Source organism: Eumetopias jubatus, unplaced genomic scaffold (assembly GCF_037043125.1).
Source record: "Eumetopias jubatus isolate StellerSeaLion01/CBP00866 unplaced genomic scaffold, mEumJub1_p1.0 scaffold_7, whole genome shotgun sequence".
NCBI lineage: Eukaryota > Metazoa > Chordata > Mammalia > Carnivora > Otariidae > Eumetopias > Eumetopias jubatus.
This window is the reverse complement of record NW_028274813.1, coordinates 85637253-85660661: the sequence shown is the minus strand read 5'-3', so window position 1 is coordinate 85660661 and position 23409 is coordinate 85637253. Positions and strand designations below refer to the sequence as shown.

The 23409-nt window shown below is 47.7% G+C and overlaps 1 protein-coding gene across 6 annotated transcripts in view; it reads left to right on the top strand.

Annotated features, from left to right (window-relative positions):
* FRMD5 (FERM domain containing 5) overlaps positions 1–22949 on the top strand; it is a 303780-nt gene extending 280831 nt beyond the window's left edge. For 2 of the 6 annotated variants that reach the window (XM_088025105.1, XM_088025104.1), the window contains exons 8-15: positions 6995–7083; positions 9494–9580; positions 10170–10233; positions 10826–10917; positions 13503–13577; positions 14146–14214; positions 15163–15269; positions 21658–22235. In XM_088025105.1, the coding sequence (XP_087881231.1) occupies positions 6995–7083; positions 9494–9580; positions 10170–10233; positions 10826–10917; positions 13503–13577; positions 14146–14214; positions 15163–15269; positions 21658–22235 (1161 nt within the window). Of the gene's footprint in view, positions 1–6994; positions 7084–9493; positions 9581–10169; positions 10234–10825; positions 10918–13502; positions 13578–14145; positions 14215–15162; positions 15270–21657; positions 22236–22874 lie in introns of those variants that run through there. The other 4 variants (XM_028126611.2, XM_028126612.1, XM_028126614.1 and 1 more) reach the window with 4 other exon arrangements.
* The last annotated feature ends 460 nt before the right edge of the window (positions 22950–23409 follow it).

Here is a 23409-nt window from a genome sequence, read left to right as displayed (position 1 = left end):
CCTTGAAGGAAGGAGGGAAGACACATTTGTGGCATGCCTTCCATGGCAGGCCCACTGGAATCCTTTTGCATTATTTTTTCATTTAATCCTCATGCCAGCCCTAGGAGGTGGATTTTACTCTTCCTGTTTTATAGGTGAGAAGATGAAAGCTCTGGGAGGCCACAGCTTACTCCCTCAGTAGGAGACCAAGAATTTGAACTCAACTCACTTCCCAATGTTAGGTATCTATAAGGAACAGAAGCTTACTCCCTGAGTAGGAAACCAAGAATTTGAACTCAAGTCACTTCCCATTGTTAGGTATCTGTAAGAAACAGAAGCCCCCAGGAGACTCCCTCTAGGGAGAAGGTGGGAGCGATCATCTTACTGGGCTTCCAGTCCCTTGTTCCCAGGCTCTGTACTTCCTGCTCCCCCAGAGTCAGGGCCCTGCTGCAGACCCCACACATGGCCCCTCAGTTCATCTCATTGGGCTCCAGATCATAGTTTCCTTAGCCCTCCTGAGCAAGAACAGTTCAGGAGCCTTTACTCTTGTCATTAAGTAGGGTTACTTTGGTGATATGCTACCAAGCACTCGCCTTAATGTTGCTACAAGGAGAGCTGAAATAAGCTGGAGCACTCGGTGTAATAAATACCGATGATTTCTATTAACAGAGAGGCAATTACTGGGCCCAGGGAATCTGGGGCATGCAGCCCTAAGGAGGACAGAAGAAGAGGAATCGTTTTGATAATTAAATGAGAGCAGAACAACACTTCAGCTGGGCTCTATTCTCCTGGACTGATTAAGAAGCTGCTGTTCTTCTTATCCACACTGATGGTTTCTTTCTGCCCAGAGCGTCCTTGTCTGGCCCTGGGATGAGGAAGAGGAGATCCTACCAACTCTGGGTGGGACAGCCAAAGGGCTCCAGCAGCTGGCTGGCTTACAATAATACCCAGGCTCTGAACTTGCACAAGCTATCCTGAGCTCTCTGCATCGCCCCTCAGCCCCCATCTTCTGACGGGAGCCCCTAGCAGGAGGAGAATGGAGCAAACCACTGGCAGCCCAGTGTTGCATCTATCCCCAACTCTGACACCTCTCCAACCTCAGGAGCTACCATCTTGTTCCTTCCAGGGGACCCTGGGACTGGTTATTTGCCCTGGATCTCCTGTAGGCCCACTGTGGCTTCTTGCCCTGTTGAGGTTTATGGAGTGGTCAGACCCATTACAGATACCCATCCTGTACCCAGCCTTATGATGAGTCACAAAGGTGCCATTTATTGAGAGCCTGCACCTACCCAGCACTTATATATACTATCTCATTTAATCTTTACAACAACACTGCCAAGAAGATGTTCTTGTCCTCATTTTGAGATAAGAACACTGAGCCTGGGGCGCCTGGGTGGCTCAGTTGGTTAAGCAACTGCCTTCGGCTCAGGTCATGATCCTGGAGTCCCGAGATCGCGTCCCGCATCAGGCTCCCTGCTCGGCAGGGAGTCTGCTTCTCCCTCTGACCCTCTTCCCTCTCATGCTCTCTATCTCTCATTCTCTCTCTCTCAAATAAATAAATAAAATCTTAAAAAAAAAAAAAAAAGAACACTGAGCCTGGGCGCTTGGGTGGCTCAGTCAGTTGAGCATCTGCCTTCGGCTCAGGTCATGATTCCATTTTCTTACACCGCTCAACAGGGAGTCTGCTTCTTCCTCTACCCACTTCCCCCCTCCCCCTGCTTGTGATCTCTCTCTCAAGCTCTCTCCATCTCTAAAATAAAGAAAATCTTAAAAACAAAAACACTGAACCTCTGAGAGACCAACTAACATGTCCAGAGTTACTGGTAAGGGACTCAAGCCTGGACACGCCTGAGTCTCAATGCTGTGCTTTTTCAGTTACCATTCATAGTCTTTCTTCTGGGGAGATGGCATGTATTTAGGAACAAAGAAGGACTCACTACCAATTCTGATAGAGAGAACCTATGACACCACTGAAATCATCAGAAAAATTTAATGCCAGTTCACCAAGTGGCTTTATGTCTGTTCTATACGGGAGAAAACTGATTTCAGAAGATCTAGGTTAGAGCAACCATACCAATAAAATTGTCATTCCTCTGACCTTTCATAATCAGCCACCTACAGTCCTCTCTAAATAAACCCCCTTCCCCATCTTGATAAGTTGCCCCTGACCTCAGAGAAAAAGAACAAGGATCAGCGATTAAAAAAAAAAAAAGAAAAAAGAAGAATCAGTGATGACTTGCCCTCTTCCCCAGGTGGGCCCCTCCTGGCTACGCTGTGGGGAGAGTGGTAGGTTTACTGCTGAGATGAAGAACTTGACTAAAGCCACTTAGGTGGCAAGTATGTGCCAAGATTTCCATTTCCGATCTTTAATGGGGTGACACCAAGGCTCTTACAGGGTTGCCTCCTAATTTCCACTCCAGTTTCTTGTGACCATGTTTAAGTATATTGAAACTGGGTGATTTTCATGATTGACTTAATGTAAAGGTTCCTACCTATGAGTTTTCAGGGATGGGCATAAGTGTGTAGAAGAGCATGTGATATCTTCTTCCCTAAGGTTTTCTTTTTTTTCTTTTAAAGATTTATTTTAGAAAAAGAGAGCATGCATGTGAGCAGAGGGAGGTCCAGAGGCAGAGGGAGAGAGAATCCCAAGCAGACTCCCCACTCAGCACGGAGCCTGACACAGGGCTCGATCCCATGACCCTGAGGTCATGACCTGAGCCAAAATCAAGAGTCGAACGCTTAACCAACTGAGCCACCCAGGCGCCCCTTCCCTAAGGTTTTTGAAAACAAAGGTTTCATCCACCCATGTTGAATTAGTTTAAGTCATGCTCCAGAGAGGGAACTGGATGATCTCGGAAAAATACCCTGGTTCTGACTCTGGCATAGCCAGGATGTCCTCTGGGGCGGCAGCAGACAGAAGCGTACTTCATTGTATCCAGAGGTGGAACCCACGGGGACTGGGCAAAGGTGGCCAGATGTCCCTACATCCCAGAACCAGTCAGTGCTGTGATTTCCAAAAATCCTTTTCTGGGCAGAGTGATCATCTTAAGGTGAACCTTTGATGTCAAACTGATGCAGTCGAGTTTTATGGTGGTTTCTACATGAACATCTGAAGGACTCCGTGCAAATCCAGCCCTCCTCCAAGAAAAAACACGATTGGCCATGTCCTGGCAGTAAGTCATGTAGGCCATCACCCTAAAATCAGATAGAAGTAGTATTTCTTGAAGAATATATTATGGCCCTCATTTGACAAATGAGGAAATTGAGGTTCAGAGAAGTTAAGTAAGTCACATAGCAAATAAGAAGCGGGGCTAGGGTCCTAAACCAAGAATGAAGCTCTTTCCACAAGGATGAGAAATTGAAAACAAATCTTATGCCTCACAACTATAGAAGTGAACTAAATACTGTAGACCATTATCTGATGCAGAGGGGGGCTGGCAGTATGTGCTGTGTGGCCACCCAGATTGAGTTTTTATTCCACCTCTCAGATCCATGAATGCTCAGTCCTGTGGGTACCGATCTCGTCAGGACAGGAAGGGGACAGAGAGGAAAGGTAGCCTCCAGCTTGATAAGATGGAAGATCTAAGGAACAGGTTACCACTTTCTGTGTCGCTTCTTTCCTCGTCCTCATTTCTTTCTCTTTTTGTCATATAACTTGTCCTTTTGCATACACATTCCAAGGGCAGGTTCACACGAGAATGACATGTTAGGTGGAAGAAACTGGGAAGGTTCCGGAGGTGTCAGCGTGGCTGCCTGTTTGCGTTTCCGTGCTGGTGCAGATGCGAGGCTTCTCGCTGTCATTCCAAGTCTGCTGCTCACGTGCCAGAGACAAGATGCAAACCTTCCAGCTGCCCTCGCCCGGGTGGACACCCAGGTGCCAGGCTTTGCAGGAGCCCTCATCCACAACTGTTGCATTGGAAGCAGTCTGGAGAATTGATCTCTTCATGTGAGAGACTGGACTGGGATTGCTCAAGGGGCTCTTATTACTTATTGGAATGATGTGGCGTCTAATTGGGGTTTATTCCCAGTCTGCTCTCTGTTCCATATCAGCCAGTCTGGTCAGGAGAGGCTGTTCCCCTTGAATTCCAACATCTGCCTTCACCCAGAGGCCAGCCCTGAGGTGTCTGGACAGTGCAGACGACAGTGCCAACGGACAGCCTGGCCAGTGCTGCCCAGCTTGTGGGAGGACCTGCTCTTCCCTGTGCTCTGGCCAGAGAGGCCTGTCACTGGGACAACTCTCACAGATCTCTGTCACAGCCTCTGTCTCCTTCCCCTTTTGCCCACTTCACTTCGGCCACAAATCCCCCTTCTCCACAGGCCCCTAACAATGAATGACTGACTTCCCCTTTCTACCCCAACTTCCCACACCCTCATTTCCTAACTAGCAAAATTTAAATCTGTCAACATCAGGAAAAATAGTAAAATACTACATTTTTAAAAAAGATTTTGTATGAAGCTCAACAAACTCATATTAACAACAACACAACCTCTAACATGTCCTTCAGTGTCTCCTAAGCACAACCCAAGAGACAGATGTTATCAACCCTAATTTTGCAACAAGGAGTCTAAAACACAGAGAAAGGATGGGACCTAGCTGAGGTCACACAGGCAGTGAGTGACAGAGCCAGAACCTGGGCTTGAGTGGTCTGACACAGGGCCCGTGACTGTGGTCATGGTGCAGGCGCTCTTCTGCCCTGCTCTTGCCCATAGGGGTCAGGGGTGCAAGACGCAGAGGGAGGCCCTTCCCTGGCCAGCCCACTGCTTCCCTTCCCTACTCTTTACCCATTGTTTCTAGCCACCCACAATCCTCTGCTGACTCGATCCTTCCTTTCCATCCTTCCACCTATTCTTCTTTCTAGGCCTTTCCTCTCTCTCACAACACTGTAAGATGCCTTCCCCACCTTCGCTGCACCTGTGCCTTCCCCTCTTGTTTTTGTTCACGTTTGTACTGCCCCCTGGCCCCTCTGGCCCACCTCATTGTCTTACACATTCATCTGATAAACATTTCCCGCAGGCCTAGTCTCTGAGTACAAATAAGGTAAGCTTTCCACCCTCAAGTCACTTTCTGAACCTGCAGTTTCTGGACTTCCTTGGGTCCTGCCTGCACCATGAGCAGAAGGCCTCCCGGTGCCCACCCTCCATCCGAGGCAGGCTGCCCTCCCTCACCCATGTCTGCCAGGCGTTGTCCCCCCCAGAGGCCAACCTGCTGGGTTAGCACTGGTGCCCCCGCCAAGAACCATGCTTTTGTGCAGTGCTGGCACTCAGGTATTAATAACTAACACTAAGCACTGATGACAGGCAGGAGGAAAATCAGCCCCGTGGCTTCACAGTATCTCCATTCAGGTTATTTTTAAACAGCTCTTTGCTGTTGCCCCTGGGTTGAAGGACACGGTGCTTGTAGCCAAGTGTCAGGATCACGAAAGACCCTGTGGAAAGGACAATAAAAACAATACATTAATTGAAAATGTTTGCAAAACATATAGTTTATTCGCTAGGCCCAGATGCTCACACCTGTAACCCTGACTCAAAGAGACAGTTTTAAGACAAAACTGCATTTTTCCCTTGAGGCAAGGCTCACGAGGCCCTGCAGAGGCCCCACGGTTCTTATTCTTAGACCTAATCAGGCTGAAGATGTGTGCCAGGGAGGCAAACCATGAAAGTGGGAGAGGCTAGGAGAGCCTGACAGCCACAGCCCCCACTTGGGTGCCTCACATCAGGTGCCTGACCTGGACCCCATGGCACCATGTGAGCTACGGCTCAGACAGATGTCCTACATGTACATTTGGCCAGCATCCTGGGATAATTTTCTGGCCACGTGAACACACACCCTGACAGAGCAGTCTCTCACCCGAGGCCCCTATCACGAAGGAAGTTCCTCTGACAGAGCACAATCCATCAACCCGCTTTCTGTGCCCCACCCCCGCCTGGCTCTCAGGGAGGTCATTTTCCCACGTGAGGGAACCATGACCTAGAGCTTCTGCTGTACCTCCTCCCGGATTTGCTCAGCAGAACCTCAAGACTGGTATTGACAAACTGATAGTGACCAGTGGCCAGGAGGCCTCTTTGATGTTTCAGGCACCATAAGACTGACGGTGGCTCGTCCACTTAGCTGGTGGCTTATCTTTTCTTCAGCTAAACTTGGTGCAGAAGCCCAATGTGTAGGGCCATTATAATAATAACTGCCATTCATCCTCTTTCTCTCTGATAACAGCTTTTTTGAGAAATAATTCACCTATCATAAAATTCACCCTTTTGAAGTGTGTAATTCAGTAGTTTTAGTAACAGAGTTACGCATCTATTAGCTGTCACTCTCCATCTCCCCTTCCCCACAGCCCTGGCAACCAGTCATCTTTGTTCTCTATGGATTTACCTACTCTGGACATTTCATATACATGGAATCATACAACACGTGATCTTTTGTAACTGGCTTCTTTCACTTAGCATAATGTTTTCAAGGTTCATCCATGTTATAGCATATGTCACTACTTCATGCCTTTTTACTGCTGAGTAACATCCCCTCTGGATGGATGTACCACACTATTTATTAATTTGTCAGTTGATGCGTATTTGGGTTATTTCTGCTTTTTGGCTGTTATGAATAATCCTGCTATGAACATTCATGTACAAGTTTCTGTGTGAACACGTGTTTTCAGTTTTCTTGGGTACCTAGGAGTGGAACGAACTGTTGGGTCATATAATAACTCTATGATTAACAATTTGAAGAACTTCCAAACTGGCTTTCTGAAGTGACTGCACCATTTTACAATCCCACCAGCAGTGTGGGAGGGTTTGCCATTCTCTTTGCATGTTCACAACAGCCTTCTAAGATTGTTACAACTTATAGTTGAGGGCACTGAAGCTTAGGGAAGGTAAACAGCTTGCCTGTTACTTCCAAATACTGCTCCCTGTGACCTACTCCACATATTAACCCTGTATCACTGATGAACAACTATGTTTCTCACCCTTTCACCTCTATGCCTGCATCACCCTGATGAGAGGTCCTTCTGTGTTGCAGGATGTGTCAGGAAATGCTGCATTTCTGGCCTTCACTCCTTTCGGGTTCGTTGTTCTGCAAGGAAACAAGAGGGTCCACTTCATTAAATGGTGAGTATCTTCATTTCCAAAACAGGCCTTTTATATATATACAACCTCACCAGCTGGGGAGGGCTATGGTTCCCATGTCCTTTGTCTGTGATTGGGCAGTTATGGTTCTCAGCCCCCTCAAAGCCTTGCATCCATAATGATAACTGAACAAGGTAGTGGTCTCTTCCTAGGGATCCTATTCTTCCAAAGGGGTGTTCCTGAGAGCCAACAGCCTCTCCAGAGAGAGAAAGAGTGTAGAGGGTTGATTTCCGGGTACGATGAGAGACCCGGGGCTGGAGCCAGTGTTAGGGAGGCAAAGTTCCTATAAGAACTGAGTCCTTGGGACTGTCCCCCACTGAAGACCACAGCATCTGCATGGCTGTTTACTCCCTTAACCACTGGCCTAAGGGAGGAGGGGCTCACCCTTGGGGCAGATGTAAGTTATCTTGCAAAATCCCCTCCTTAGGCCAGATGCAAGTTATCCTTGGCAAAACTCCCTCCTCAGGCCAACCCCCACTGTGGGCACTGCCTGCACAAGCACAGATGCTTCCCAGTCTCTCTCCTTTCCCTCTTTAGGGCTCAGGTGTCTTCAGCCTCCGGGAGTCACGTCCCCACCTATCTTCCCCTCTCCCTCCTCCCACTCCCATTTCTAGCAGGCAAGAGCTACTGCCTCAGCTGAAGCTACTCTGAACTACTTCGTCTTTCCCCTGTCAGTTTTGGGTCTGTTCTGGATGGTTCTAGGAGCTGATGCAGCATAGACTGCCTTATTGATGGACACTTGGCTCTCCTGGAGCCCCTTTTTCTGGCCTGCAAACATCTTTCAGCCTCATCAGAGCATGTTGTATATTCTCCTAAGCCCCTGTGATTTCTGTACCTTTCTGGCCTTCAACTGCCAAGTCTAAGCTGGCCAACTCCTCCCCTGAGCTTGGACAAATGGCTTACCTTGCCCAGCAGAGCTCAGCTGGGGAAGCTTGCTCCTGTCTTGGTTCCTTTGCCTTCTCCAGAAGAGCTGATGGGGAATCTGAGGACAAAGCTGTTTCCTGGCGAACTTTCTACTGGGGGTGCTGCAGGGCATCTCTCTTCTTGTGTCCTCTTCAGCTCCCCCACTGAGCTTGTGGATAGACACCACCTTTCCAACCCTACTGCTCTTGTGCAGACTGTCAATATGATCACCAACCAGAGCGCTAATGGAAGTGCCCCCCAGACACGACCAGTCAGGACCCATCCCCCAGGAAAACAGCCAGTTCACAAGGCAGGTTGCTGCACTGAGTAACCAGGGCATACCCCAAAAGAGCTCGTTGCTAGGCCTTCTGAAGTTGGCCCACTCACTGTGCTCTTTGGGTGACAGTGGTGAGGGTTTGGGGTCTCCTGTCTAACAAAATACTTTTCAGAAAAAGGCAATGAGTAGGGTCAGGCCACTGCTCTCCCAGTGAGGAGCACTTGCTTCCTGAATATAGCTGGGTTGTCTGATAGTGCTTAGAGGGCCCAGATCCTGGCCCACACTCTGACCAGTGTAGCTGTTTCATGAGGTTCCTGGTAGAGGGCATCCGTAGCTAGAAACAATTAGGACACACCTGTTACAGGGCCCTGCAGTCCAAAGTATCCTTCCCCATCCAGAAGCCCTGATGCTCACCTGATTCTCCCCAAAACTTTTCATTCTGTGTCTTATCTCACATCCCACTTCTTCACGAAGTCTCCTTTTCACTGTGTCTCAATTTTAAAATAACAGATGTAAACCTAACCTCACTTTCAGTAGAATGTTCCTTACTTTCTTATCTTGCTTGTTGAAGCCTAGATGATCAGTGTATTTGTTTACATATTAATTTTTGTTGTATTCTGAATGTGTATGAGAGAGACTGATTGAATGGGAGGGACTCAAACAAGGAATACCATGTGCTTGTATTAGCTCAGAACTGGTGGTCAGAAATTGTGAGCTCTCATCCTGACCCAGCCATGATTTCTAGGAAGCAAGTGACCTTCCTCTGTCCCCTAAATTTTGGCCAGTAGTAGATTAGGTACATGGTTCTCACTACCTTTCTGCTACTTCCTAAGATATTGAGAAAATCTCCCTAGAGATTGCAAAGAGGAAGAAAGCCAAATTGAAGCAAATAGGCATGGTCCGACCTCCTTGGGGGTCCCAGTTGGGTACCAAGATAAGGAGTCCACCCCCCAGTGAGATGGAAGGGAAGGGCCTTCAGGACCCAAAGGGCAGCTGTGTCAGGCAAATGGAAGAGAAGTGAGGAGTGACCGATGCTGAGGCCTAGTTCTCTGGCTCTCAGGGACATCCACCCAAGACCCTGGTCATTTTTCCATTTTGTAAATGTAACCAAGGCTGAGAGCAGTATGTGAAGGTGAGGTCTAAGCTGTGCCATGTACAGTAACCATGTCACTTCTTCTGATTTGTGTCTGTCCCGCGGGTGACGTACCCCAGTATCCTGTTTGCCTCTTTTACTGCAGCCATTCACTGGGCTGGTGGCTTCAAGGATTTTTCTACAAAAACCCCTAAGCCCCTTTCCTGGTCAGTACGCTGCATGACTGTTCCATGTAATCTGTTCTCTCTCTTTGGTATGTTGCCCCGCCCCCCTCCCTGAGATTGTTTGACATTTGTTTGCATTAAACTGCATTTTCCATCCAGTGGCACAGTCACCTGAAAGACTCAACTCCCTCAGAACCTGGTTGCATTGTTTTTCATTATTTGCTGTATCTTGAACTTTGGCCTCATCAGCTACCTGTGGCATCTTATATTTGACAGTCCCATCCAGATAATGCACCTGCATTATGAACCAAATCCTGAAATGGCCCTGGACCACTCAACCTAGACTCACTTCCCATGCAAAGGTTTCCCTTTCCAGCCACTGTTGATGAGCCCGAATACCTCCTATCACCCTATTATTATAGTGTGATTGATCGGAAAACTGTGGATTGAACTGTTTCAGCAACTGTTCTCTAAGGCCACTGCGCTGCTGTCTTGTTTCAGTTCTAATTTTGGCTAAAACTGTGTCTGTGCCTGGAGCCCCTTCCAGTCAGGGTGGGCTGTGCATCTACAAGACTTAACTGTGAACAAGCAGTCCACAACAAGGTGACAGGTGCTTTCTTTGTGCTTGTAGGAATGAGGTGACCAAGCTGAAATTTGAAGGAAAGACTTTCTATTTATACGTAAGTCAGAAAGAGGTGAGTGCTGGCTTCTTTCTCTTCAGGGAGGGCTGGGACACTGAGTGGTTCCTGATGGCCAGGACTGAACCAAAGTGGTGTATCCAGGTAGAACTAAGCCATCTGAATGATAAGCCAAGACCTGAAGGTGAGGGATGGAGAAATGGCTAGGCCCTGGAGCCCAGGACCTTCCTCAGGGATGCTGGTGACACCCAGAGGTTCCATACCTCCAGGAAATGCAGACAATGCAAGATTCTTTTGCTTCTATATGAAAATTCCAAGAAGATAATAAACTTTTAAAAAGAAGTAAAAAAATCCCAAACGACACTAACACTTTCTCTGGTGAGGGCTGTCTTGCTTCAGTTTGTACGAGCTGAGGCTTACTGTACTGGGCCTGCCAGGTGTGAACTTACTAAACTGAGCTCTGCCCCAGTGGGTCCTGCAGACCTTCTCTTCCAACTAGCCAGCTGCCAGGCAGCTCCTTCTCCCACCTGAAATCTCTTCCTGCAGTCCTGGGGAGCCCTCAGGCAGTCCAGGGGTCAGTGTCCTGTGGCCATTTCACCCTTCGCTTCTCCATCCACACTCAGCTGTTTCTATGTGGGATTTTTTGTAGGAAAAGAAAATTATTCTCACATATTTTGCTCCAACTCCAGAAGCCTGCAAGCACCTCTGGAAATGTGGAATCGAGAACCAAGCCTTCTACAAGTGAGTGGACATATACAACAGGGACTATCTTTATCAGAGTCGAGCATAAAAGCTACTTTTTGAGTAATGGGCAGGAAAGTTTGAGGAACACTGAGAAAGAAGACATAAGATGACAAGGCTGAGCTTCCTTATAAAACTCAGACCCCTTTCTGGATGTCTGTCCTCCCTGGAGGGACAGAACTGAGGTCTAGGAATATGTTTCCAGCAGAGATGTCCAGGGGGTCTACCTGTGATGTCCTTGGACAGCTCCCAGTGGCAAAGCAGTTAGGGGTCTTTTCAGGGCAAGGCTTGGGCCTAAAAAAGCCCCTGGGTACCTGACTTGAATCAAGCTGGCCCTGTGGAGCCATTCAGAGCCACAGGAAGCCCAGAATAGGACAGACAGCTCCATGAAGGAGCAGAGGCAGGCCAGAAAGATCTCTAAGCCTTGGAGAGCCTTTGGGGCTTACTCCCAGTGGGTGGCCTGGTGCTGAGCTGGGGTTGATGCTAGCCCTTCCTGATGGGTCACTGCCAGAGGTATTGCCAGTAACAGACCCAAGTGCCCAGGAGCCTGAGCAGGGTAGCAGGAAGGGGAGCAAGGACTTGTCTGTTACTGAAAAGCCAGCTTTGGGCCAAAGGCAAGAATTTTGATTACCACAGGATTTGTAAAGTATATGAGGCTTCTGTGCTGTTTTGATTAAGAAAGTGGTTATAAAGGCATTAGGGTACAAAGAAATAGCCCATCGAGAAACTAGGATGACGCCAGATAAAGAATGTTTTACTAAAACCCTTGGTCTTGTTTTAAAAATAGAATGCAATGATTTATACTTTAATAAGCTGTATCTTAATCAGGACAACATAAGACAAAGTCTGTGGTATATTCTGCCTCTGACAAGCCATAGTTCTCCCTCCAGTAACCTCAAGGATCCTGAAGAGAGCAAAACTGCTCTGAGCTAGAGGGGTACCATTCTCCTTCTGCTGCCTGCTGGCTGCTATGGGATGCTGGCTGGCAGAATTGGTCCTCCTCCTTCTAGGGCCACAGCCCCAGAGGCTGTTTCTGGGAAAGGCTTTCTGAATTGCTTAATAATTTCTATGCATTTGATACCACAATCAGGGATGAGCTGAATGGGCAGCCTGAATTATAACCTGAGTGGGCTTCTTTCATCTCCTGAAGAAGACACTCAGAAAAGACTTTTGCATGGTCAAATTTCCCTTCTGTTCAGTCTCTAGCTGTCCAAGGAAACCCAAGAAAACATATCCGCACCATTTCTGAAGACCTTTGTTTTTCTATTTGTGTCATGGGAACAGAACTGTGCTTCTGCATCTGTGACCAAACTCAGTGTCTGAGTCTTTCCATTAATAAAGCCCCCCCGCCCCGCAACTAGTCCTGCCAACACCCTCAGTGGAAACCGAGGCTGTTTTTCATTTTTCCACTGATTACTTAATGTTCTTTATTAAGTGTTAAAAGCCTCTAACTGAGTCATATCCCCAACTGTGCCAAGTCTTAGCAGCAGCCACTTTGGCATCACCCTGAGCACCTTTCACGTGCAGATCCCTGGCCCTGCCGTTGGCCTCGTACTTTGAAGGGAGGCAGGTCAGACTCAAGGACATGCTTGGGCAAGAAGACAAAGAGAGTCAGAGCCTCACAGAACCCTGAAACAGGTGGGGATGGTATCTCCCTGGAATTGCTATTCATGGATTTGGGAGACAGCTCCCTAAATACTGACTGCCTGCTCACGACAGAGGCTTCAGACCCAGCACTCCAGGCACCTCAGGGCATGTTGTAAGCTGAGTCAGGTCTTAGGAGGCTTCACTCTGGACGGTTCTCCCCAGCTTCTTTTTCTAAGCATGAGAGGGCCATTTGGGATCAGAGAAGTCACCTAAGAGGATATTTTACAGTGCCCATGGCCTTCCAGAGCCTCCACATCAGCTGTCTACAGCCTTGAAAGTGATGCTAATAGGCTTACTGGGAGAAAGGGAATGATTCCAAGTTCAAATAAATGATGGAACTTATATTAAAGTTAAGCTAGTTTGTTCATTTCAGGACTTCTCAGAGTCTTTAACAGAACATACTTTATGACTCTCCAAGACAGAGATGAAATAGGAAGGGCAGCCCGTACTCTCTTCTCCACCCACAATTACCCAGACATGGACATGTATCATCAAATACTAGGACTGGAAGGGACTCCTGAGATCAAGTAGCTCCATCATTTTATAGGTAAGAAGACCAAAGCTAAGAAAGGAAAGAAATTTGCCCCAGGTCACACTGCTAACAAATGGCCTGAAATTTGATGAGTGGCATTCTATTATTCCCCCAGACCACCATCCGTAACATTTAGTCTCAGTCCCCCTGGTAAACCCCATGAAGCACTCTTGGGGAGCACTCACTCTCCTGACATGAAAATGGGTTTCCACATGACTGCCCCCAGCACTGAGGCTGTGAGGAAGCTCTCAGGTCCTAAAGGACAGTCAGAGACAAGCCAGGCTGTGAAAGGCCTTTTCCTGAAGAGTTTCCTCAAGTAGCCTTATGGAAGGAGCTGGGAATGCGCTGCCTTAGCCCATGAGGCAGTTGCAGGCCATCTGTCACACTGGACTTTGCCTTGCTGCAGGCTGGAGAAGTCAAGCCAAGTCCGCACAGTGTCCAGCAGCAATTTATTCTTTAAAGGGAGCCGGTTCCGATACAGGTAAATAGTGACAGTAAGTAACTGTTATGGACCTATTTTTAGACCCTTCTCTGGAGAACAGGGGCTCAGTGGTCCTTATCCTTGAGAACAAAGAAACTGGGAACCTCCAAAAAAGCCTGAGGTTTCCATCCAGTTCTCCTGTCTCCTGTCCTTTTGACTATTTCTTTCCTTCCCTGCCAGTTTGTCTGCAGGGTTTAAATATGTATCTTCTCCTTCTGCCCTCACAACAGCAGTGAAATAAGAACTGTAGCAGTGATTCTTTTCATGTCTGTCTAAAGATTTTTTTTTTTTGCAATATTTCTGGAACATCCTGGACAATGAGAAATCATTTCTAAATGAAAATGGAAAATCCCAAAGACTCGAGATAGAGAGCTCTCTAAGATAAGCTGTCAGGACATCTTAAAACTTACCCAGCAAGCAAGCCTTTCTCAGTGACCTAAACATTGGGAAGGGCTAGGCCAAAGAGGCCACCTCCCAGTTCATCCAAAGTATCTGAAGCCTTAGACAGGAGCCTAGTGCTAGAACACCATCTCATCCCTTGCTGTTTGTTTTATTATACTATTTATAGTGGCCGAGTTGCAAAGGAAGTAATGGAGTCAAGTGCGAAGATCAAACGGGAGCCACCAGAAATACACAGGTAGGCTGCCACAGACTTCCCCCAAACCAGTTGAGCTCAGATCCCAGAACCTCCAAAAAGGCAGCAGTTTCAGTACTATGAAGATTCTGGACGCAGTGGCTCTCACAAAAGGGGAAGGAGAACATGGCAGGAAGGTGAAAAGATCCATCTCAGCTAAAGGCATGGAGAACAGTCTGACCCTGGTATCCCTGAGCCTTGAGGGAGCACGAGGGAGGACGTAGTACCCAGTACCACATCCTGGGCACTTCTCTACTGTCCTCCCAAATCCTGAAAGTGGTCATAGGCCACGGAGGACATGTCCAAAGTGCAAGATTTCCTTAGTTCTGGAATCAATCCATTACAGAAAGCCAGGGATAGCCCCACAGCCCTACTACACTAGGTCTAAAATAGTTTTGAGATCCTTGCTTCATGTATAACTGTACATCACGTATATCTCCTAAACCTAGTAAGATCCAGAAAGAATATGATTGGCCAAGACAGCTAGGGTTCACCAACCAGCCTGATCTCTGGGAATGGGAGCATTATTACCACCTTCACATGGCACCCCCTGCCAACTGCAGTCTCTGTCAGAAGTCAGAGAGGCTGCCATATCAGTTTTCAGGCATATTTTCTATAGCACTGCTCATGCTAGGGCTCTGCATCCTGACAAACCTGCCCAGAGACCAGTGGTACCATTGCTGCACTAAAGCAAGGTTCAGGTGGGTCTAGGATATGAGGTGGTAGACAAGTCTAAAGCAATGTCTCTGACTGGAATCCAGGGACTAAAGGCAAAAAAACAGGTATCAAAGACTTTTTTAAAATAAATATTAAATAAATAAACAAACAAACAAATAGATAAATAAAACTTAACACAGCCAGGCAGTTCTAGCAGCTACTTCTCAACCCTGAGTCCTGACCACATCTGTCTGTGCACTGATTTAACAAAGTTCTCTTTTTCTTTAACCTCAGAGCAGGGATGGTTCCCAGCCGCAGCTGTCCCTCCATAACCCATGGTCCAAGGCTGAGCAGTGTCCCCAGGACCCGCAGAAGAGCTGTTCACATCTCCATCATGGAAGGTGAGCGTAAGCTCTGGAGAGGACCATGGGGTTCCTCTAAGTTTTGACTTGGACCACTTCCTCTCAGGGACCTTGAACAGAAGTTGCACTAGAGACAGGAGCACATTTCTCCAATAGAAGAGAGAAGGTTTCATGCGGTAGTTGGGAACACCAGCTGGATGTCAGGTGAAGGATAAGCCCACCCAACCCTGCTGAGCTGTAGTCTAAGATGGGGTTTAAATCTGAGAGTGTTGGGGCAGACCTTTGGGAGACTGTGTTATTGCGTCTAACAGGTTCCATGCAGTTCTGAAATTGCTTTCCATCAAGAGGCTTTTCACTTATTTTCCAGATCAGACTAGTCTCCACAGTTTAAATGATCAGGGTGGCTGAGGCAGTTAACCAAGAAATGAAAACTCTTAGTTCTGAAGCATCCTAATAGCCACTACCACTTTCTATTTCAGCGGGAGAGATCTGTCCTCTTGCTATCTGAATTCTTTAACATGATCTCGGGAATCTCATATGCCCCACCTCTCTCTATCCTACCCTCCCTTTGGAGGAGGTGGGTCCTGGGGGGGGGAGGGGAGAGACAAAGTCTGTGAATCTTCACTGAACTAGATACTGCAGTAGCTGAGCCTGATACCTCTCCACTCTCTGGGTAGTTAATATCATTAGGAGACTCCTGGAATATTTCCCTCATGGTCACTGACTCAGCTGCCCCACAGGCTAGGTACAGGTATAAAGTTGAATGCTTTCATTCCCAAAGATGTTTTTGTAGGACCTCAGAAGATCTAAAGCTGCAACAAACAGCAGTGGGTTTGCTTCAAACCTGTCCTGGAAAGGGAAGACTCTTTGCTCTTTCTGTGGCAATGCTGATTAATGAAAATAAAGAACTACTTAGGTTAGGCAGGACATCACTCTGCGGCTCCCCTGTGAGGATCATGGGTTTGTGTTTAGGATTTTATGTGTCACTGACTTTGCATTATCTAAGTCTGGTATATAACTACAGTCTAGGGATTGAGAACCCTGGCCGGGTAACCACATCAAGTGCCTTAATTATTTGAGTATCTTAGTTGTTCTATTTGTAAAATAGGGGTATCTTCCTTGTGTACCCCATGGGCTGTGAGGAACCTCATGTACATAGAAGTACTTTAAAGAGATTAAAGCATTTATTGGACAGGCAGCAAGCACAGTGCAAAGAGGCCTGCTCAGGAAGTCCAAGATGAGATTCAGATCAGAGCTCTGCCATGTACTTTCTCTAGGGCAGGTTGCTTCACCTCTCTGAGCCTGTGGCCCCCACCATAGAGTGGGTATGGGTGTGGGAGGGTGCCTTCTGAACTACATAGTATAATCGCTATGCAAAGTATGAAGTTACTGAGGTCTGTCATCAGACACAGGCTCCCGGTTTTTCCTCCAGTCTTAGGCTGAGCCGGAGAACTGAGCATAGCTCTCATTGTCCCTCTTCTTTTGGGGCGTTCATCTCAGGAAAACAGAATGAATTTCTTCTCTTTTGAGGAAACAACTTTCTCCTCTCCCTGTGGCCCTTCTTCCTATCCATCCCGAGGTCGGAAGCCACCAAGTTCACCTCAAAGCTCCTGTAAAAAGTCAGGACAGCTGTCCTCCCAGAGAAAAGGCCATCCTCTGGAGCTGAGCACTAATACAGGTCTAGGGAAGAGCCTCATGCATTTGTTCTCCAGCATATGGAAGAATGTCCAGTAAAACCCATGTTCCTAGAAAAGGGAAGACAGGCTGTCCATGTGGGGGTATAACTCACTTATAGTAGTTGCCAAGCAGGGTTAGCAGAACTACTGAGAAGTGGGAGACCGGTCCTGAGCTCTCCCAAGACAAGCTATGAGGCTGTCCCAGCTCCCAGCCAGCTCTGGCTGTGCCCCCAGCATCCTCCCAGAAGCTGTCTTCTCCCATTGTAGCAGCAGTAGGCTCCTCAGCATCCGAAATAGTCCTCTTTGCTTGTAAAAAGCCAAGGGACGGTGCAGCAGGGGAAGGCCACCAAGGAAGCTAGTAAAGAAGAGACTTCTAGGGCCAGGGCACACCCTCACCATCTCAGCCCCCATGGAAGTTCACGCCTGGCAGACTATATAGCACAGCAGGCTCCCATGTGCTACTCAGCAAGCCAACCTGCTGCTCACACCCCATGCCTGATTGAGGCTGACTACACACAAGAACAGCCTTCATCCCCAGTCATGGCCCTCAGCCCAGGACCCATTAGATTCAGGAGGGCAAAAGTAGAAGCAGCTAAGAACTGCCCCAGCAGGAATGACACCAACAGGCTCACAGTGAGGAGAGGCAGATGGACATCTGGTTTGGATGTGGGGAGAAAAAAAAAAAAAGATTTTAGCATTTAAGTGGCTCTATCAGTACAGGGATTATCAAGACTGGGGAGATAAAGAATGGATTATTTCCCAGAGAGTTGAGCTACACCATCTCTCAAGAGGGGTTTCACCTTTAAAGCGCCCAGCAAACACAGCTGACCCTCACTGTACACCTAAACAGGGAAGGGCTGAGAGAAATGATGAGGGGTCTCAGAAGAAGGGCACTAACCACCAAAACTCCCAGGAAATTATGGACATTTGAAAGCGGTTCATGCTCCATCAGAGACTCTTTCCTATTGTCCATATGGCACATAAATTAATGTCACAGAAACTATTTGCCTTTTCCAGGGGGAAAGCTTTGATTGCTATCTCTAAAAACAATGGGAAAATTGCAAAAACAGTAACATAAGAAAGACTACAATTTGAATGAGACCATGTAATTCCAATGAGCTGGGACCGTTAAAAAGATGATGGTACACTGGTTGGCCCTCCCCTCTCCTCTCAGGGATGCCAAGATACCACATGTTGTTAGCACAGGCTTAACCAGAGAGGATGCTCAGGTATGTTGATTCCTTTTATCCATTGCACCCTGTGGGGCACAGCTCAGCAGCAGGGAGCCAAATAGCATACAGCCCAGTGGATGGGACACAGCCCATTTCCACCCCCGACCTGCCACCTCACACGTCAGAGCCACCCAACCCAAAGCCCAATGTCTTTGTAGCTTCACCTCCTGCATTTTCTGGAACTATGGGATGCTCCCTACCCTGTGGGATTGTTCTCTGCCCTCTAGGTACTTCACTCTCTGAGAAGTCTGGGGCCCTTATACGGGGCTCCGGGAAACAGTCACATGCTAGGGAAGCATTACTTTTTATGGCTCTAAGTGCTTCTGACTGAATCCAGTCCCTGATAACGTAGGCCTCTTAGAGCTGTTCCTTCCCTGAAGCTCAGCCTGTTCTGTCTCGCAGAGCTGACATTCTCTCTCCAGCACAGGAGGCACTGTGAACGAGCTGCCATGGCTTGAGGTCAGCAAAACTCCTTGGTCCCCAGTTGGTTTTCCGTCCTTTCCCTCTGTACCCCCCCCCCGCCTGGCTGGTTTCCATGAAGAGATCAGCTGGTTTCCACTGAAGAAGTGTCTGCCTGCCTGGGCCACCATGGGGAAGAGTCTGATTAAGATTCACACCAGAGTCCGAGTTCAGCTGCGGTTGACTAATCACTGCCTTCGGCCAGTGAGTGTGCGCATCGTGAGGATGGGGCCCCGGCTCCAGGGTAGGCTCCTGACCATTCTGCCCCCCTGCCCACAAGAAGCCTCCTCTGGGCAAGGCAATCAGCTGGAGTACATCCAAGGTAAAAAAGACTCCTCTGTTTTGCTGTGCCATTTGCCAGCTCCCACCCATGGTACCCACCCTGTCCATCCCAGAATAACGGGCTTGATGAAGGGGTGGTGGTTTCTAGTGAACCTGAAGTTCTATACAAGACTAGCCTGACATAGCAATAATAACCTTACAGGTGAGGTCTGTTGAGGGAACAGAAGACTAACACTGAGCAATTTTGTCTGTCAAGCAATCTACTAAAAATGCATACATATCCATTATTTTATTTTATTTACTGAGAGCACCAACAACTTATGTGGTTTCTGGTGTCTGTCTGATTTGTTCTCTCTGATGTAACAGCCTTTGCCTCTCTCCTTCCCCAGCAAGCTTAGGGCTGAATTGTAGGCCAAGCTAAGTTTGCACTGAAGTGGCTTCTGGTAGCTAAGCTGGTCGTGCTTTGGAAGATCTGGTAGAGTTGTCTCTAAGGAGACAGCCTTTAGAAAGGGTATGAGGAGCCCTGTACAGGGGGTGCTGAGGTTCCAGAGGAACGGGGGTGGAGGAGTGGGTGGGAAAGGAGCTGAACCAACACATTTGTGATCAGGGCCTAAAGGTCTCTGTTCTATCAGGGACTCATTACATACTACCAGGTATATATTCCTCATGCTGCTTATGCAAATGCAGGAATAAGGGAGAAAAACGGGGGCGGGGGAAGAGATCAAAGAAGCATCAAGAGCTCTGGAACAAGGGGCAAGTTCTTAATTTCACATTATTTCACAACAGTTTCTTGGGCAATTGGGACCTAAATCTAAGGCAGGTGTAGGCTGTAGCCTTAATTCATCCTGGCCCAAAATCTAACTACATGATCATTAACATCAGGAAACAGGCTTGCAGTCTATCCTTGCCTTTCCCATTACCAGCCAACCACATGTCCTTAGGCAAGCTCTGTAACCTCTTGCCTTCACAACTTCGTGGAAAGATGAAAGCACTTTAAAAACTTTAAAACAGACAAACTTAAGATTTTAGCACAGGGGAAAACAAAATACAACTAGGACCATGAGGAGCTCCTGAAAGCAGAATCTGAGAGCTGTAGCAAATACACTGATGAGGAGGTGATGGGGAGTATAGGTGGACAGCAGGGGGCTGCTGTTGCCACCCCCACCCACCCGTTTATAACCCAGGGTTTGTTCCCCTGGAGAACCCTTAACTGTACCTATGCTGAAATGGGCTCCAGCAGGCTAGGCAGGCAGGCTGCCTGGGTACATATGGCTACACAAGAGAACCAAATGAAACTCACTACTTCTGAAAGGTTACTGCCACCTTTTAAGAGAGACCCTTGGGCTTCTGAAGGTAGCCCTGAACTGAAAAACTCCCTAATTAGCCCTAGTTAGGTCAAACCTTTACAGAGCTGGGAACTGGTTCAGTCTTGCAGAAGTCAGGGTCAATTTCAGAGCAATGGAAGGGGGACTGGCTTCTCTTGCCATTGGCCACAAATGCAGGGAGAGCCAGAGCCACTCTGGCACCCCCAAGGTAGCCAGGAAGGGGTGAGCGCCTGGGTGGCTTAGTCGGTTAAGCGGCTGCCTTCGGCTCAGGTCATGATCCCAGGGTCCTGAGATTGAGCCCCGCAGGGAGCCTGCTTCTCCCTCTCCCTCTGCCTGCCTCTCTGTCTACTTGTTCTATCTCTGTCAAGTAAATAAATAAGATCTTAAAAAAAAAAAAAAGGTAGCCAGGAATGGAAAATGCAGACATTGAACCTGAAACAAGAAGCCATTTCCTTGGGAGCACTGTGACGTGGGCCATACTTGGTGACTCTGGGCCCACATCCTCCAGCCTAGCAGCTGCTGTTTACTTCACAAAGTAATCAGCTCCTGTTTTTCACTACCAGAGATTGAGGCTTGGAAAGAGAGAAATGTTCCATCTGAGAAAGTAAAGAGATAATGGGTAGTTTTAGGGGGCAGAGGACCCTTCCTCCCAATGAATGTAAGATAATTTCCACCCTGACCCAACAAGATCTTCTCAGAGACCACTCTGCACTCGAAGTGTGTAAAGACAGGGTAATTGTCAGCCTACTGTGGACCCAGCTCATTCTAAGGTGAAAGAAAGAGAGCTAGCCAGGGGCTATTCCCTTCTCCATCAGAGACCACTTAAGGAAGAGCAGATAGGGTTTTCACATCCCCTAAAATCAGGACAGCTAGAAGTGGGAGGCTGAAGAGACCAGCAGCAGCAATCCAAAAGATGACCTCATGAGCTCAAGGAGCTGCCTGCTGGGTTGTTAGAAGGACATGCAGCTCCAGAATCAGTATTTGATGAGGCCCAGTAAAGCAAAACAGTCTTCTCCCCATTCCTGCCTCTCAAGGCACTCAGCCCAAGAGGGAGACTTGATCTCCCTGAACTGTGGGCCCAGCTCTGAATCAGGGATAGTCCGTGATTCAAAATTGTCTTTCAACTGGGGCTAAAACCAGGCCCAGGATATCAAAAGCCAGAAAGGCAGAATCTTTAACAAATCTTGCCAAAACCCTAAATAAAAAGAAAAAAAAACCAAAAAAACAAAAACCTTCCAACCACAGCCACTCTGATGTCTGCTGCTGCTTTTATCCTATTCCTGATACATTAAAACAGTGTAGTGCCACTGCTGCTGACCACATGGGCTGTGCAGAGGGGCTTCCTTGCAAAATTTTAGTTAACAACCTAAAACAGAATGGGTGTGCCTCCACCAGACAGCAAAGTGTGCACTGGGACCCAGAAAGCCTACTCATATTCCTTTTGCCTTTCCAGGCCTGGAGTCCCTACGGGACAGTGCCCATTCCACCCCAGTGCGTTCTTCCTCCCATGGGGACACCTTCCTGCCTCACGTGAGAAGCAGCCGGGCAGACAGCAACGAGCGAGTCGCTGTGATTGCAGACGAAGCCTACAGCCCTGCAGACAGTGTGTTGCCCACCCCTGTGGCCGAGCACAGCCTGGAGCTGATGCTACTTTCCCGGCAGATCAATGGGGCCACCTGCAGCATCGAAGAGGAGAAGGAGTCTGAGGCCAGCACTCCAACTGCTGCAGAGGTGGAGGCTCTTGGGGGAGAGCTGAGGGCCCTGTGTCAGGGGCACGGCAGGCCAGAGGAGGAACAGGTGAATAAGTTTGTTTTAAGTGTCCTCCGTTTGCTCCTTGTGACCATGGGACTCCTCTTTGTTTTGCTCCTCCTCCTGATCATCCTTACCGAGTCTGACCTTGACATTGCCTTTTTCCGCGATATCCGCCAGACCCCCGAGTTTGAACAATTCCACTATCAATACTTTTGTCCCCTCAGGCGATGGTTTGCCTGCAAAATCCGCTCAGTGGTGAGCCTGCTCATTGACACCTGAGAAGGCATGACTCCTCCCGATAACTAGCCAGGTGGACCAAGGAGCCTGGCTGCCCATTCCCAGCAATGGGACCCATCGCGGAACCATCGGCACATGTACCAAGTCCTCCTCTCATGACTCAAAGTCCACAGCCTAGGAGGGTCATTTCCCAGAAGGAAAAAAGAACAGGCTCATGCCCTGTCTAAACAAACTGGGAGAACTCATTTCCTTCAGAGGTTCTTTCAAGAAAGGCTCAGCGACTCTGTTTCTCATCCTCCCAATTTGCAGGATAATTTTTGGTTTTGAATTTTGATTTTTCATAGATGTGTAGTATTTTCAAAGTATCAAATAAAAATTTATTTTACTATTACTGATTATCGCAATAGTGTCACCTAGCAGATGGGACACTAGCTGAAGACTGGAGAGCTGTTGTCTTCTGTATTCTGCAGGAGATTTCCTACTGGGCTCCAGGAGACTCAGCAGCGCAGCCTCAGCAGGGCGAGCCAGGGGTCTGGACAATGGGAACTATCTAGGTTTTCTTGCCAGACAAGAGATTTTTAAAAAGTAAACATCCATGTAGAATGATTAAATGGAAAGTTGCTTCTTATGATGGTCTGAGTTGGATTTTCTTTTCCTTTTGTTTTTTTCAAATCTGAGCAGAGTGGGCATCTGAAGGGACCACCGCTACAGCAGCAGCAGGAGCAGGGGTGGGGTAAGTCTGTCCCCTTAGACTAGATCCTAGTGGGCATCACCATGAGTTTTGTATAATGAACTTATTAGACTTCTGTGATTTTTTTTTTCCTGAAGAACCTCCAGATTTTTATAGTGCTTCAGAGACATTAGTTGAATTCAGTGGTGCCAGAGACAGGACTGTCAGAAATGTTGGACAAAGTGTAGTTAACAGAAGCCAGAGCCAAGGTACCTGAGAAACTGTTGAGATTCGGAGAGCAGTACCTATTTTGTACAACCCCCCACAAAAAAACTATTTCAATTTATATTTTAACAACAAATGTTATTTTCTTATCAATTCATATTTTGTTTTTACTTTATGGATTAAGAAAATAGAGCCTGATGAACTAAACGATGCAAGAAAGAAAGTGATCCTGAGAATGAAAAGCTTCAGAAAATAGAATTCCAAGATCAACAAACAGCCTTGGAAGGGACCAGGAAAAGAATCTAAATAGGCATACTAAAA